Consider the following 14,380-nt stretch of genomic DNA (forward strand, 5'->3'; position numbering starts at 1 on the left):
AGCGGTGACTGGAATATTCTGGAACGTTTCAGAAATTCTCATTTGCATTCTAGTAATAGAGAAGACCACAGTATACGGAAAGCACAGAGTGACCACATTAGATAAAAATAATTCCCTCAGTGCTTGTTGTTCCCTGAGGTGCTTGTATCTTTGGATGCATCGTCAAAGGGGATTTCTGCTTTGTGCAATGCAAAATCACCATGGCCCCCTCACACGTTACGATTTTCACCGGAGCCTTTCTGACAAAATGCAGTGTTACACAGGAACACCACACCACACGGCTTTTTCACTCAGCTGAGAGGCAGTCGCTTGATATCATAATCCTGGAGCATGTGCTTCTGTCCACTGCGACTCGATGCCCATAATGACTTTCAGATGAAGACAGGAAGTTCCCATCTGTAAGTTCTCATAGTTTGGTTACTAAAGAATTTACCAAAAATGTTCCAATGTAATCCAATGTAAAGTCCACATGGCCTTATGGGCAGAGAACATTCTTCCCTTCATTTTAAACAATCTGGGCACCTATTTCATTAATATTCAATGTAATTAGTATATAGGAGGCCTGTCTTTGAATATATGTGGCCTATTTGCAGCCTAACTGCAGTGTTTACGTCTTTTGCAGACTTTCTGCAAACTGTAAAATTTTATCGTAATGGTTTAATTTTTTGTTTAACATATTTCATATTCTTCAAATCAGTGTGTACCCTGTTTAATTAATATTATGTATGTCATGTTCAACCAATATCTGTTTCTGTATGTTCTAAATACAAATCTTGAATTCTAATTTACTAAACAAGTAGACACTTGTTACTTTATTAGCAAACTGTTTCCGACTAATTCCGAGTTACAGCGTTAGTCTTGAAACTGGTTCGTAGTAAAATGCTGCCACCTGCTGGACTCTTAATAGACCAATTGATTTTCTAAATCACTACAGCGTCAACTACGAAAATAATTACTAGCCTGGCGAAATCCATTAATTATGCTAATTTCTGCTTACTGACTAAACGCATTCATGTCCATTTGACACATTATGTAACAGTTTTCTGATTCTTGCTGTTTCAACTACTTAGTATATTTTAATTCAACATCGTACACTATGCATATTTATGAATTAGCGGATTTATTCTGGTTGGGGGAGTCGTGCTATTTCAGGCAGAGGGGACATGTCAGGGTTACGCTCGCTGTAACATTAAAGGGCGCACACGCAATAATATATAACTATAAATTTACAGACCCCTTTTAGCCTAGCTGCATATGTGGCTAATATGTGAGTATGTAGGACGCGGGAGAGAGTTTGGAGGAGCGGAAAGGCACAACTTAATAGTTTAAATACGAAGGTCTGTTTATTGCGGGGATGAATCCTAATTAAATATCTGTGAATACATTTGGGAATACATATGGGTTCCTATATGCCTATCGAATCTCTGTGCCGGCCGCAGCTGGTGCTTCTTACATCCATCCATTTTCCAAACCGCTTATCCTATTGGGTCGCGGGGGGTCCGGAGCCTATCCCGGAATCAATGGGCACGAGGCAGGGAACAACCCAGGATGGGGGGCCAGCCCATCGCAGGGCACACTCACACACCATACACTCACACATGCACACCGGCATACGGGCAATTCAGCAACTCCAATTAGCCTCAGCATGTTTTTGGACTGTGGGGGGAAACCGGAGTACCCGGAGGAAACCCCACGACGACACGGGGAGAACATGCAAACTCCGCACACATGTGACCCAGGTGGAGACTCGAACCCGGGTCCCAGAGGTGTGAGGCGACAGTGCTAACCACTGCACCACCATGCCGCCCCGCTTCTTACATTAAACCGCAATAAAGTTAAAAACGACATTTTTTACACCAGAAGGTGGCGATGTCCACTCACACGTACCACACGGTCACCAGCCTGCTGCTGTGTCACTTCGATTAACGCAGAAAAGACGCATAAGGGCCAAGTGCACAAAACTTAAGGGATCATTTGTCGGTTCTAGCTGCTCGTGGACGTTTCTCAGCGGATCAAATAGCCAAATGTTACTCTCGTGATTAATTATTACACAACTATATTTTTCATGGATTAAGGTCTTATTAATAATCATAATTTGCAGCATCCCATTATGCACATATAGACACTTCAACATGTATAAAAAAGAAACAAGTCTTATTGCTTCATACACTTCAGTCAGTTAAGACTTTCGTTTGATTGTAGACTTTAATAACTGGTCACATTTCCCCGACTTGGAGACTACTTTGACGGTTTTTTATTACAGTTTGGGGCGGCACGGTGGTTAGCGCAGTTACTAAGCTGAATTGGAGTTGCCAAATTCTATATAGGTGTGAATGGTGTGTGAGTGTGTCCAGCAATGGCTTGGCGCCCCATCTTGGTTTGAGTTTATTGTTTCTGGGTTTTGCTCCGACTCCTGCAACCCTGTTTAAGACGAGCAGGACAGAAAGTGAATAAATCACAGACTTGGATAAATGTTACCAACGTCTATTTTCTTGTAATCATTTTGTTTCCCAGAGGTATACAAATGTGACTGGTTATTGATGACCATCGACCATTGGAGTCTACGAGTCATCCTGTGTTGAGATGGCAACTATCTGTCTGAATGGACCTATCGTTCGATAACATTTAGGCGTACCAATCACTCTGCATAATCCTGTGAAACAACAATAGACCTTGGGTTAGAGGCACTGGCAAGCTGGCAGAGGACATGGGAGGGGGCATGGTCTTTACAGCCGCTGATATCATGTCACAGGGAGAGTTCAGACTTTCAAAGACCGTTGGCTGGCTTTCCAACCAAGTTCTGAAGTAAATTCTCTTCTAAAACTTTAACTTCTAAAACCTTTTCTCCAAAGTTCTCAGCCCACTTATGTGTGTACGTCAGAGCAGTATAACTATAAACATGAATTTTCCTCCCCCTCCCACCCCCTGGCGCCGTGTAAAGATGGCTGTAATAGCAGCTCTTTGCGCTGCTCCTCTCTGTCCCGGGTCGCGGTGTTGCGGACAGCGGACTCCCTAATCCCCACATTTCCGCTGATGAAAGGGCTGCTGGGTAGTGTCGCTTTGATGTGCCATTTTCCCCAGGGCCGGGTCACACCTTGCGGGGGGGGGCGAAGCAGGCAACTGTCAAATGCAGACGCGTGGGTCTCCGCAGCCTGCCGACGGCGGCTCTCTGCGCATCGAATGGTGCATGGCATGCGTGCCTTTGCAGCACACGCAATTGCTGCGAATGTAATATCAAACGCGCGCGGCTTTTATTGAAATGTTAATTCAGATGCAGAGGCGCTCATGCAGAACTTCTCTGATGGGTTAGTATTGCTTGTGCACTTTTATACGGACATAGCGTAATGTTACAGGGGACATACCAAATCTAGAAAATGTATGAGGAGACATTTACTGGCCTCCATCCCAGTCTGGCATTTTTAGGCCTGTTTGAAGCTGTCTCTGGACAGAATGACAGTCAGAATCACGCGAAACAAGGCTCTGTGGGATGACGGAACTCCTATGCAGCAAAACTGGCTTCTTCGAGCCAGGAACTTTATATTGAATTAAATTAAAAATCATCAATTAATTGGAATGACCTGGCATCTGCTGATAATGTAACTGTACAGAAGCGTGGCTTAGCAGCTACCATAGTAGCCAGGGCTGAGGGGTCGATTCCTACCGCTGTTTCGTGTATACAGTTGTACCAGTGTTGCATTACGAGTCTCCTACCATCCAAAAGTTTGCAGTTAGGCTGATCTGCGTAGTTAAGTTGCCCGTGGTGTATGTGAATGTGCTCTGGGCACCCTGGGTTAGTCTCCGGGTGATGTTAATAAGATGGATGGGCGTAGATTAATACATGATTAATTATGACTTAGTTAACATGCCCTTAATTAGCACTGTACTTCAGCATAACGCTCTGCCCTCGAGGGTATAATTCTACACCACACTAGATGTGTATAAACCCACATGCGCCCATAATCAGTAATTACCGAAAATGATTAAATCTATTTCAATGGGGTTTCTAGTTTTGCCTTTGAACTATAGCTCCAGCACCGAGGGGGCGGTGTCGTTTTTTAATGTTTGTTTATTCGCTATGAATGTCTCCTTACACTCCTTCCTGCCTGACTAGAAAGCTGCCTTGTGTGGTCACACCTTCTCCACACGAAAACACCCCACGAACGTCACAGGCATCCACCGTCTGGGGCGCCTTCTGAACCGGCTGAAAGGTCGGCTCCCTAGAATGACTACTGAGGAGGTGTTATTGCTGTAAACGAGCTCCCGGGGGGATTTAATCATCATTAGCGGACACCTAGAATCCGAATCGCATCCCGCCCTCTATAGCTCTTTCTGCCTTTGTCCTCCTGGGCTCCGGAGCATGTGTGCATCATCAACAGTTTCAGACAACTGACGTCTTGGGAAGACAAAAAATGCAATTTACACGTCGATGACAGATTAACACTGCTTCTTCTAATAATAACAAGGGGAGGCATTTATTCTGTTCTCAGTACTTCCATAATGAGCTGGAAGTTATAATTGTTATCTGGGATTGTTCAGATAAATTATGATCTCTGCCAGTGTTTTCCCACGCAACTTTTAATTTCAGTATTTACAAAACAGGAAAGCGGTCATTTTTAAGTCGATCCTGCTTTTAGATTAGATCAGACCAACTTCCCAATTTCCCCACGGGGATTAATAAAATGATGATTAAATTAACTATATTGATCTCAGAGAGAAATTCTATAGAGTGTAAGGAATAGCAATAGTTGTAGTTAAATCTGTTTTCATATTTAAGCAAACGCACAGTGAAAACAGGCGTATAGTTTGCTTTCATAAAAAAAAAAAAAGTTCCTGACACTTTAAAACGAGCGCGATGCTTATTTTGCAGGAGACTGAAAGGATCGCGCAGTGCATGTAAATTTCATATAAATCTTTATTTAGGGAAATGACACTTAATTTTATGATTAACATTAATCATAATAGTTATACATTCGTGTTTAGAAGGATTATGATGTAAAATAATTAGTAAAATAGGCCTAATAAAACGTGAAGGAAGTAAAGGCTGATTTTAAATTGGTCAGACTGGTTAGAATAGCTATTTTTCTTCCCCTAGTCATGGAGACAAAGCAACCGCGTTTGGGGAAAAAAAGCGCAAAATGTCATCGCTTCTGCTTTTTGCGGGTGTAGCCGTGAAGAGGCCCAGAAGCGTCTTGTTCGTCCGACGTCACAGATTAAAGTGAAGAGCTAATGCGGCAGCTGTTAAAACGTGACATATATGGCCTGCATTCGCCACCCAGCCCTTTTCTCATAGTGCCCTGGCTCTCCAATCCTGTCCTCGGCTCAGCTGGATGCGCCGGAGCAAATATTGATTTTCGTAACAGCCATGTGCGAAAAGCTGGGGTCCATTTGCGCCTGGCTTTCCGAAAGGTTTGGCGTTATTTTTAAATAATATCAGCTAAACACGATAATTATGATTTCAAACGGCTTTGTTCGGTGTTATGAAAACTTGACACAGAAATTCTCCATAAAACAGGAAATCTGAGTTAGATAATTAATGAATAAATGATTTTCTAGGGAAAACAAAAGACCAAGGTGCCAGCTGTAATGGAAGGTGCCCCATACCCCCATTTTTCACCTCTATTTTACTCTCCTCCTTTCATGTAAAAATAAAATAAGACTGAGCAGAGGGGAGTAACAGTGCTGCCTGCCAATGTGAAAGCTTCTCCATGCCCCTTTGAAGTAAATCGATAGTGTCAGGTTTTGCATCATCTTTGGTGAGGTACCAAGCGAATTTCACGATATTGCAGTGCATTTGGCAACACAGGGCTGGGCTGCTGGTGCCTCACCTCCTGGGGCGTTGTGAATCCCTCTTACAGCACAGGAGAGCTAGGCGTATCCTCTACATCATCCAGACAGGCTCATTCTTCCTCGACCGAAACATTACCTACACACAGCTGGACTGATATCTAATTGACAGCATGACTGATATCTACTAGAAAAGATTGACTGATACCCTAATGTCTTTTCAGGTGGATTTTTATGGCGCAGGTGGGAAAAGAGGGCGACGATCCACTGATCGTTTCAAGACAGAGGTGTTTATTAGGTGAACTAACAAAACTAAAAGGACCACTAGGGGTCAGAAACTAATGGGGTAAAATAAGAACCAAATAAAGAAACCATAAATGGATAACACCAGGAATAAAAGCAACATGAGGAGCAGGACTAGGAGACAACCAGAACTCCTACCACACAGCGGCATAAACAATGACCGACTGAGGGAAAGAACACAGGCAGGCACTACAAAACAAACAGACATGTAGGGTAACGGGGGGAGCAGGTGTGGCACATGAAGCGAAAACAACCAATCAGCAGAGACAACAGGCAGGACAATTGACAAGTACCGGCACAAAAAAACGGCCAACAGGTGGAACTAATAATGAAGACGATCACTGAACTAAGAGGCTTAACAGACAAACTAGCAAACAATCTGATGCTAGGAAACTGAGGCAAAGTAGAATAATTACAAAATCATGAAGGCACAAAACACAGCGCAAAACAACCCGAGGAGAGCAAACTACAGGAAGGTACTAAAACAATAAACACTGAAAAACAAGAAGAACTCAAGTAAGCAAAACAAAAACAGGCAAGGCCATTTTTAAGTCAACCTCAAACCCACAACCAGCAGGTTTGGTTTCTGAGCTGCATACTCAGCACATTGAGCCACACAGCAGTTCAGGAAGTAGGGATGACACACTGTGGACTTAGGACTAAGACAGTGGAGGGAATGGGCTGGCCAGCAACACCTGCTGGCCAAACGGGGACGGAACATATGGTGCAGAGAGGGGGAAAGGCAGGATGACCAGTAGCGCCTGCTGGCCAAAGGGAAAAGGACACAGGAGAAGGGATCAGAGGGCATCGACCCAAACAGGGATACCATAGGCCACAGTGGTGGCCTAATGAAGAAGGATCCATGCTTGTGATAAGAAGGTTGCTGGTTCAAATCCCTATGCAGCAAATAACACTGAGGACCCCGAGCAAAAAACTGCTCCCTGGGAGCTGAATTAGCTGCTAACTGCAATGTCATATATGGGTTAAATGCAAAGGTCATACTGTGTGCTGTGGTGTGTCAGCAATGACAATTAATCACTTTCACTCCACTTTATGTTCCCTGACAATGGAATGAGCTGCCAAACTGCATCCAGTCATCAGACTCCCTCTTCACCTTCAAGAAACACCTCAAGATCCATCAGTTCCATGAATACCTGTACTAGCCCGCTGCCATACCATGCTCAGTGAATGTTCTTAATGTTGCACCTTCTGCATATTTGGATAGTTGTCTTATTAGCTTCTGGCTTTGTTAGAAGATGTTCTGTAGCTCCTGCTCCAGCGCTGCTTACACCTGTACCTGGACATTCACTGGAAGCTCAGCCTAGCTGCACTTACGCCTGGTCCACTCACTGTCTGCAGTGTGCTATTCGCCTCACTTGTACGTTACTATGGACAAAAGTGTCTGCTACATGAAAATAAATGTACAGCCGCAGCCAAGTTTTGAGAATGACACAAATATTAATTTTCACAGAGTCTGCTGCCTCAGTTTTTATGATGCCAATTTGCATAAACTCCAGAATGTTATGAAGAGTGATCAGTGATCAGTCCCTCTTTGCCAGGAAAATGAACTTAATCCTAAAAAGCCCATTTCCACTGCATTTCAGCCCTGCCACAAAAGGACCTGCTGACATCATTTCAGTGATTCTCTTGTTAACACAGGTGACAGTGTTGAGGAGGACAAGGCTGGAGATCACTGTCATGCAGATTGAGTTGGAATAGGAGACTGGATGCTTTAAAGGAGGGTGGTGCTTAAAATCATTGTTCTTCCTCTATTAACCATGGTTACCTGCAAGGAACCACATACAGTCATCATTGCTTTGCACAAAAAAGGGCTTTACAGCCAAGGATATTGCTGCTAGTAAGATTTCACCTAAATCAACCATTTATCGGATCATCAAAAACTACCAAGGAACTACAAACAGCTTGCTCAGTGAGTGCATCTGCACCTGGAGTGAGGTGACGACCTTCGGAGGATGGCCTGGTGTCAATAAGGGCGGCAAAGAAGCCACTTCTCTCCAAGAAAAGCATCAGGGACAGACTGATATTCTGCAAAAAGTACAGGGGTTTGACCGCCAAGGGAGTGGGCTGAGAAGCAAGCTCTACACTGGTGGTGCCCTGAATCAACTTTAGGAGACAGTCCTGGCACTTGCCGGACTTTATTGGGCACCCAGAAGCTTTATCACAATTTTGCCTAAGAGCACAGCAATGAATAAAGGACGGTACCAAAACATCCTCCGAGAGCAACTTCTCCCGACCATCCAAGAACAGTTTGGTGATGAATGATGCCTTTTCCAGCATGATGGAGCACCGTGCCACAAGCAAAAGTGATAAATAAGTGGCTCAGGGAACAAAACATCGACAGTTTGGGTCCATGGCCAGGAAACTCCCCAGACCTTAATCCCATTGAGAATTTGTGGTCAATCCTCAAGAGGCAGGTGGACAAACAAAAACCCACAAATTCTGACAAACTCCAAGCATTGATTATCCATGAATGGGCTGCCATCAGTCAGGATTTGGCCCAGAAGTTGATTGACAGCGGTCAGAACGAATTGCAGAGGTCTTGAAAAAGAAGGGCCAACACTGCAAACATTGACTCTTTGTATAAACTTAATGTAATTGTCAATAAAAGGCTTTAACACTTATGCTTGTAATTATACTTCAGTATATCATAGAAACGTCTGACATAAAGATCTTCAAACACTGAAGCGGCAAACCTTTGTGAAAACCCACACTTGTGTCATTCTCAAAACTTTTGGCCACAACTGTAAGTGTTAATCTGTGATGGGCTGGCCCCCCATCCTGGGTTGTTCCCTGCCTCATGCCCATTGCTTCCGGGATAGGCTCCGGACCCCCCGCGACCCAGTAGGATAAGCGGTTTGGAAAATGGATGGATGGATGGATGGATGTAAGTGTTATTGTTCCTTTGGTTGCCTCAGTCTGAAGGCATCACCTAAATAATAACAATAAGAGGAGTTATGATCTTGCAGAGCTGAAGGTTAGCTTCCTTTCTGTAGGTCTTGGATGTTGGACTCTTCTCCGCGGATCCATGCTGGAGACTTTTTGGCTTAAGATTTATCCTGGGCGTTTCTGCAGGGATTACTCTCATAAGCCTAGGAGATGTTCAGGAAAGTTGAACATGAAGTCTGCTTCAGAGGGTTCTCCAGGAAACTCCGCCTCCTAGACAAACAGACGATAAGTTCTCCCAGTCTGCTGAGGCGCGTTCTCTCATATGTTGGGCCTCCAGAACCACGTGGGCCCACAGCCCTGGACCCAGCTCTAGCATGTATATCTAATAATGCAACAAAAGTCTGACTTTGGATCAGAACAGTCAACTGTGGAGATCAAATTAGCAGAGTTAATTACATATAGATGTATGCCAACTGGTTTTCATTTTAACTTTGTTTTCCTGAAATTTGTGCATGTATATGGGGAATTACATACACCCCCCAGCAGTTCTTGGTGGGAGTTAATGAGTTTTTCGGGGGGGTGACCTCGCATCTATTGAATCTGGGCTGAGCTGAGGCAGACTTACTGTCCTGCATGCCAGTCATTCAGAGCGATTAAAACGCAGCAGAGCGACTGTTAGTGAGAGCACTGGAAGCTAACTGGCACTTAATTACCAGAACTCTGACAAGGCCGCAGTGCGAGGCACGCAGGCCTGAATGATAACCACCATCTGCAGTACTCAAGGTCATCCAGGTCCTTCTTAAGGCACAAAGTGAACAGCAGATAACCTTTGGAAGGCACTTATATTCTATTAGTACATAGGGGAACAATATTACTCTAAAAGATCATACATCTGCTTTATGTTCTGGTCTGGTTACTTGTATTTATTTGTGTCACATCTAAAACATATAAAGTCATATTCAAACACACTGTTCTGATATCTGTAGGACAGGAGACTTATTCAAATGGTTTGGCACTTGTCGGTGTAGTGACAGGACAGACGACAGCTCCCCTCTTTAGAAGTGAGACAAAGTTATTTTTGCACTTTGCTTAGAGCTGCCTGTGGTAGCACTCGAACCCTGACCTAAGACTCTTAGTATGGTGACTTAGTGATCGCTGCATTGCTCCCACCGAATTTATGCCCTAACATACTTGAATAATTACTTTCATAATGAACATGGTTTTCCCTTTATCCATTACAAATACCGGCCTCCCCGATGGACAATCGACAAGCCTCCCAGCATTCCAGCTTATCGAAGAGAGCCTAAGGAAGCCGGTCGCTCATTCTGACTTCTTTACACCCACAGCGTTGCCTGTGTTACACGCTGCTGTTAAATTGTCACATTGTAGCCATATCTGCAATATACTAACATACAAATTGCTGGCATTTATGCAATGTTGCGAATGCACCTATTATGTAATTAACACTGACGATGCTGAAGACTGGCACAGAGAGTGTAAATGTACTGTCGTGATGTGTGAAACGATGTTACAATTATGATCACGATTTTTACGATTGGTGACCTAGGAAATGTGGCATGGGAGGATGTGACTAAGGCAACCCAGCTACTAACTTAGACGAATAAACCAGCTTTCTATAGTTAAATGAAAGAGTCTTTCCAGGATCCATCAGAAGCTGTTGTCACCTCTGCTCTCCAGTTCACTGTACAACCTCCTGTCCAGTTACATCCATGTTAGAATAACATGTAATTGTAGGAATTATTTCAGGCTCATTCCAGGGCTACATCTGTTGCAGTGTTATAGACCTCTGCTTTGGTGGATGCCTCATGGCACAAGAAACACTTGATTGATGAGGAACGCAGGGTGTATTGTGGTGGTGCTGCGGTTCCTTAATTAACAGCTATTATTGTAGTTAAACAGATTCATCTTCATTGCATTTGGAGGTGAATATACACAGTATCCAAACGCATGCAGCTGCTAAGTTGTAATTCAGCTCCTGTAGCTGGGTTTCCATTGAGGTTTTGTGCAAAAAATAAGAAAAGTTGCTGTAAGTCGACAAAGATAATTTGAGATTGAGATCCGTGTGCTGTTCTTCAACATGGAGTGAGCTTTCCAGAAGGATTAATTACTGTGTTCTAATTCACATATTCCTTTTGTAGTCTTGCGTGTTAATTCTTTTTTGACTTGCCACAAAAACCACCTCAGGCGAACGGGAAAACTTTTGCGCGATAATTGAGGGTTTCTTTATATCTGAGTGCTTCCATTAACGATTTTTCAGTTCACATCTTCAAAATGCAGCTTGACAGAGACGCGACTCGTGCCGCTGGCCGGAAAGCCGACGGGTCGTCCCCCCCCCCCCCCCCCTCTCTGCTGTGATGTTCGTCAAGCCTCAGCGGAGCACTCAGTCAGTACGGGGCTGACGCCTGTGAAAGCTAATTTAATTAATTAAACTTCACGCGCGTCACCGTCGCCTTGACCTGGCACTCGGCTGGGCGGTTTCAGCTAATTAAAAAGGTAGAGCTCTCTCACTGCATCTGGGCGGTGATGCTTCCTGCTGAGAAAATCCATCGCATCCTTATGGATGGTCTCCCATGTAAAGAGGGAACTCAGACGTGTCAAAATGCGTCACACATTTTCAATGAGGTTAAAGCGCTTTACAGTGACATGTACCCATGGATCTGCGTTTTGCATGCAAGTGTGAATTTTTATGAGACAGTTCCATCAGATATTAAGTTTATTATTATAGTTTTCATCCAGTAAGTCCGATTTGTATTTTTGCCTGGAAACGGCTTCTTCCACGTTTCATGAACTACAGCTACAGCGTGATAATCGTTCAGACCATTTTGTTTTGTTTTAAGCTCAATCTGATCCCCTTTCCCTCCTCCAATGACCTAGTTTGTTTCAAGACACAATAAGGAAGTGACAGAGGCTAGATATGTACAAACATTTAATGGATATGCTTTACAAAAACGATAAGACATTAAAACATTTGGTCATTTCCTTTTCATACAAAAAGAAACCGCACAGCTTTACTGGATGCTTGTCGATGTGGACATTTCAGAACGTGAAACGGACATGGCGCAACTTAAAGAGGTCTTCTTGACGTCTACAAACATGGCGGGCTATTTACAGACCATCCTCACATGTGATGGTCTCTCATGGGCGGTCAGGTCACCACGTTCCCCTGCGAGAGCGACCTGGTCATCTCCGTGTGGACGAAGAAGGTCATCAGGTCGCCCTTACCCTTGACGTTAATGACTCCTCTACAGGTACACGTGTAACCCAGGGTATGAAGGATCTGCTGAGTCTCGTCCGTGACCTGCGAGCAGAGCAGTGGCATGACCCATTCACAGAGCCCGGTCTGTTTGAGTCATCTGAACCTCAAACGTTCAAACCTACGAAATGTGCCTCTCTCATATAAGCATACGACTGAATCGTACAGAAGGTGCTTTTGTGAAGGACGTTTATTTTTCTCTGACACTGATATTTTCACAGCTCACAGTATAATAAGTCCATTATAGGAAAATCTGTTAAAATAGTTCGAATACGACACCAGCACCTTCTAATAATAAACGGTGTGGTCTTTAATGGCAGAGCGTCGTGTGTAAAACCCAGTCACCCTAATCAGAGGTCATACACTCACGCTTTCAGTACTAATGGCTAGAAAAATCATACAATAAGGCCTGAAAATGCTCAAGGCTGAAAGCAAAAGCAGAGTGTCAGCAGGTACCTGAATCTTCCCCAGTACTCCGGTGCTGTCCATCCTGCTGGCTACGTTCACTGTGTTCCCCCAGATGTCGTACTGGGGTTTCTGCGCCCCAATCACCCCAGCGATCACCGGTCCGTGGTTAATGCCTTGTAGGTTAGAAAGACACTTTTCTGTCATCATTATTTTTCTAAAAATCCCCCCAGATTGATACTGTGTCTCAGTCAGGGGTGATTGTAGGATTTGACCCTTAGAGAGGGTTCAACACGTACTAGGGTTGGCACTTTTACAGGGCATATCCATCCACCCATTTTGCAACCCGCTTATCCTTCTGGGTCGCCGGGGGTTTCTAAATAGATTTAGAATTTTTTTTCAGGGGGCTGAAACAAAAAATATGGTGGCTGAAGCCCCCCCCCCTAAATAGGCTTTAGAATCGCCTCTGGTCTCAGTCCTGCCATTTCTTCATTGTCCCCGCTGTGTCACTCGACTGCACTGTCTAAAATAATAATCTACAACAGTGTTTTCCAGTCCGGTCCTCGGGGACCTGCAGACGGTCCATGTTGCAGGGAGCTGGGAGGGAGCAAAAATGTGGATCACTGGTGGGTCCCTGTGGACTGGATTAGAAAAGACTGATCTAAAATATAAAATGACACAGAACTGAGTCTCCATTCCACATCTCAGTATCGGCAGGGCCGGTTTTGTTGTTTCCGATAGCCTACTCAAAAAGTTATTTCAGGGTTCCCCTGCCGCCCCTCAGATATTTAAAAAATTAAGTAAGTGGCTACCAGAGTCAGATCTCTCTATATTAAAGATAGCATGTTTTTAAATAAAATTTTTAGTGTAGTGACTGTTTGTGGCCAACAGAGTAGCACACACCTTAGGGAGCCCATGCAAATGCATGGCTTGAGTATTAGTAAATGCTGTAGCTAAGTACACCTACCTACTGCCTAGCAAGGGGTTACAGACGTATTTTTCTGCTACCCTCACACCCCGGACACTCACCGACTCTAAGTTTGAAGTCGTTGAAGGAATGCTTGTTTATGACGTCAAGCTTCCCCACCAACGCAAAGGCAAACTCCACCATGGTGCCGATGTGCATGTATTGCCTGTCGTGGTCCTGAGAGGAGGTAGTATGTTACAGTCACCTGATGCCATCCTTTTGAAAGGCAGATACATCAACGTTATCACTCGATTGACCATGATGTCTACAAACAGGGGCAACCGGCTGACGCTATCCCTTTAAGAGTCAGTTACATCATCCATATCAAATGCTAAAGGATGCTGTTCGCAAACAGGGGCAACAAGTTTAAGCATTAACGGTAATCTGAGCCATTAAAATCATCTGCAGTCTGGATGGGCATATTTTCATTACACAGTGTTTTATGATTGATTACTCATTTACTGAATCACGCCATAGACAGACAGACTACTGAAGAGATTTATTAATTTATGTTGTGTCTTGCCTAATTCCTCAGCTAGCAGCTGTTCTGCAAAGACCCTAATAATGGTCTCAATCGCTGCTGTCATCTTGCCGTTATTCTTGCCTCGCCCCCTGCTGGCCGGCATCATAAAACACAATACATAACCCGGAATCTGTTTAGAAGTGATCTTGCTGTTTCAGCGGCTTTGGACCAAGGGCTACACGTCAAAAACAGTCACTAAATCCTACATCCGTATACC

At 44.1% G+C, this 14,380-nt stretch overlaps 1 protein-coding gene across 4 annotated transcripts in view; it reads right to left on the reverse strand.

Annotated features, from left to right (window-relative positions):
• Positions 1-11,924: 11,924 nt before the first annotated feature.
• The window catches only part of adcy2b (adenylate cyclase 2b (brain)), a 37,138-nt gene continuing 34,682 nt past the window's right edge, over positions 11,925-14,380 (reverse strand). For 3 of the 4 annotated variants that reach the window (XM_048994336.1, XM_048994335.1, XM_048994337.1), the window contains 3 exons: positions 13,703-13,817; positions 12,725-12,849; positions 11,925-12,313 (listed from right to left, as the gene is read on the reverse strand). In XM_048994336.1, the coding sequence (XP_048850293.1) occupies positions 12,161-12,313; positions 12,725-12,849; positions 13,703-13,817 (393 nt within the window). In that variant the 3' untranslated portion in view covers positions 11,925-12,160. The other variant, XM_048994338.1, reaches the window with a different exon arrangement.

Source organism: Brienomyrus brachyistius, chromosome 23 (assembly GCF_023856365.1).
Source record: "Brienomyrus brachyistius isolate T26 chromosome 23, BBRACH_0.4, whole genome shotgun sequence".
Classification (NCBI taxonomy): Eukaryota; Metazoa; Chordata; class Actinopteri; order Osteoglossiformes; family Mormyridae; genus Brienomyrus; species Brienomyrus brachyistius.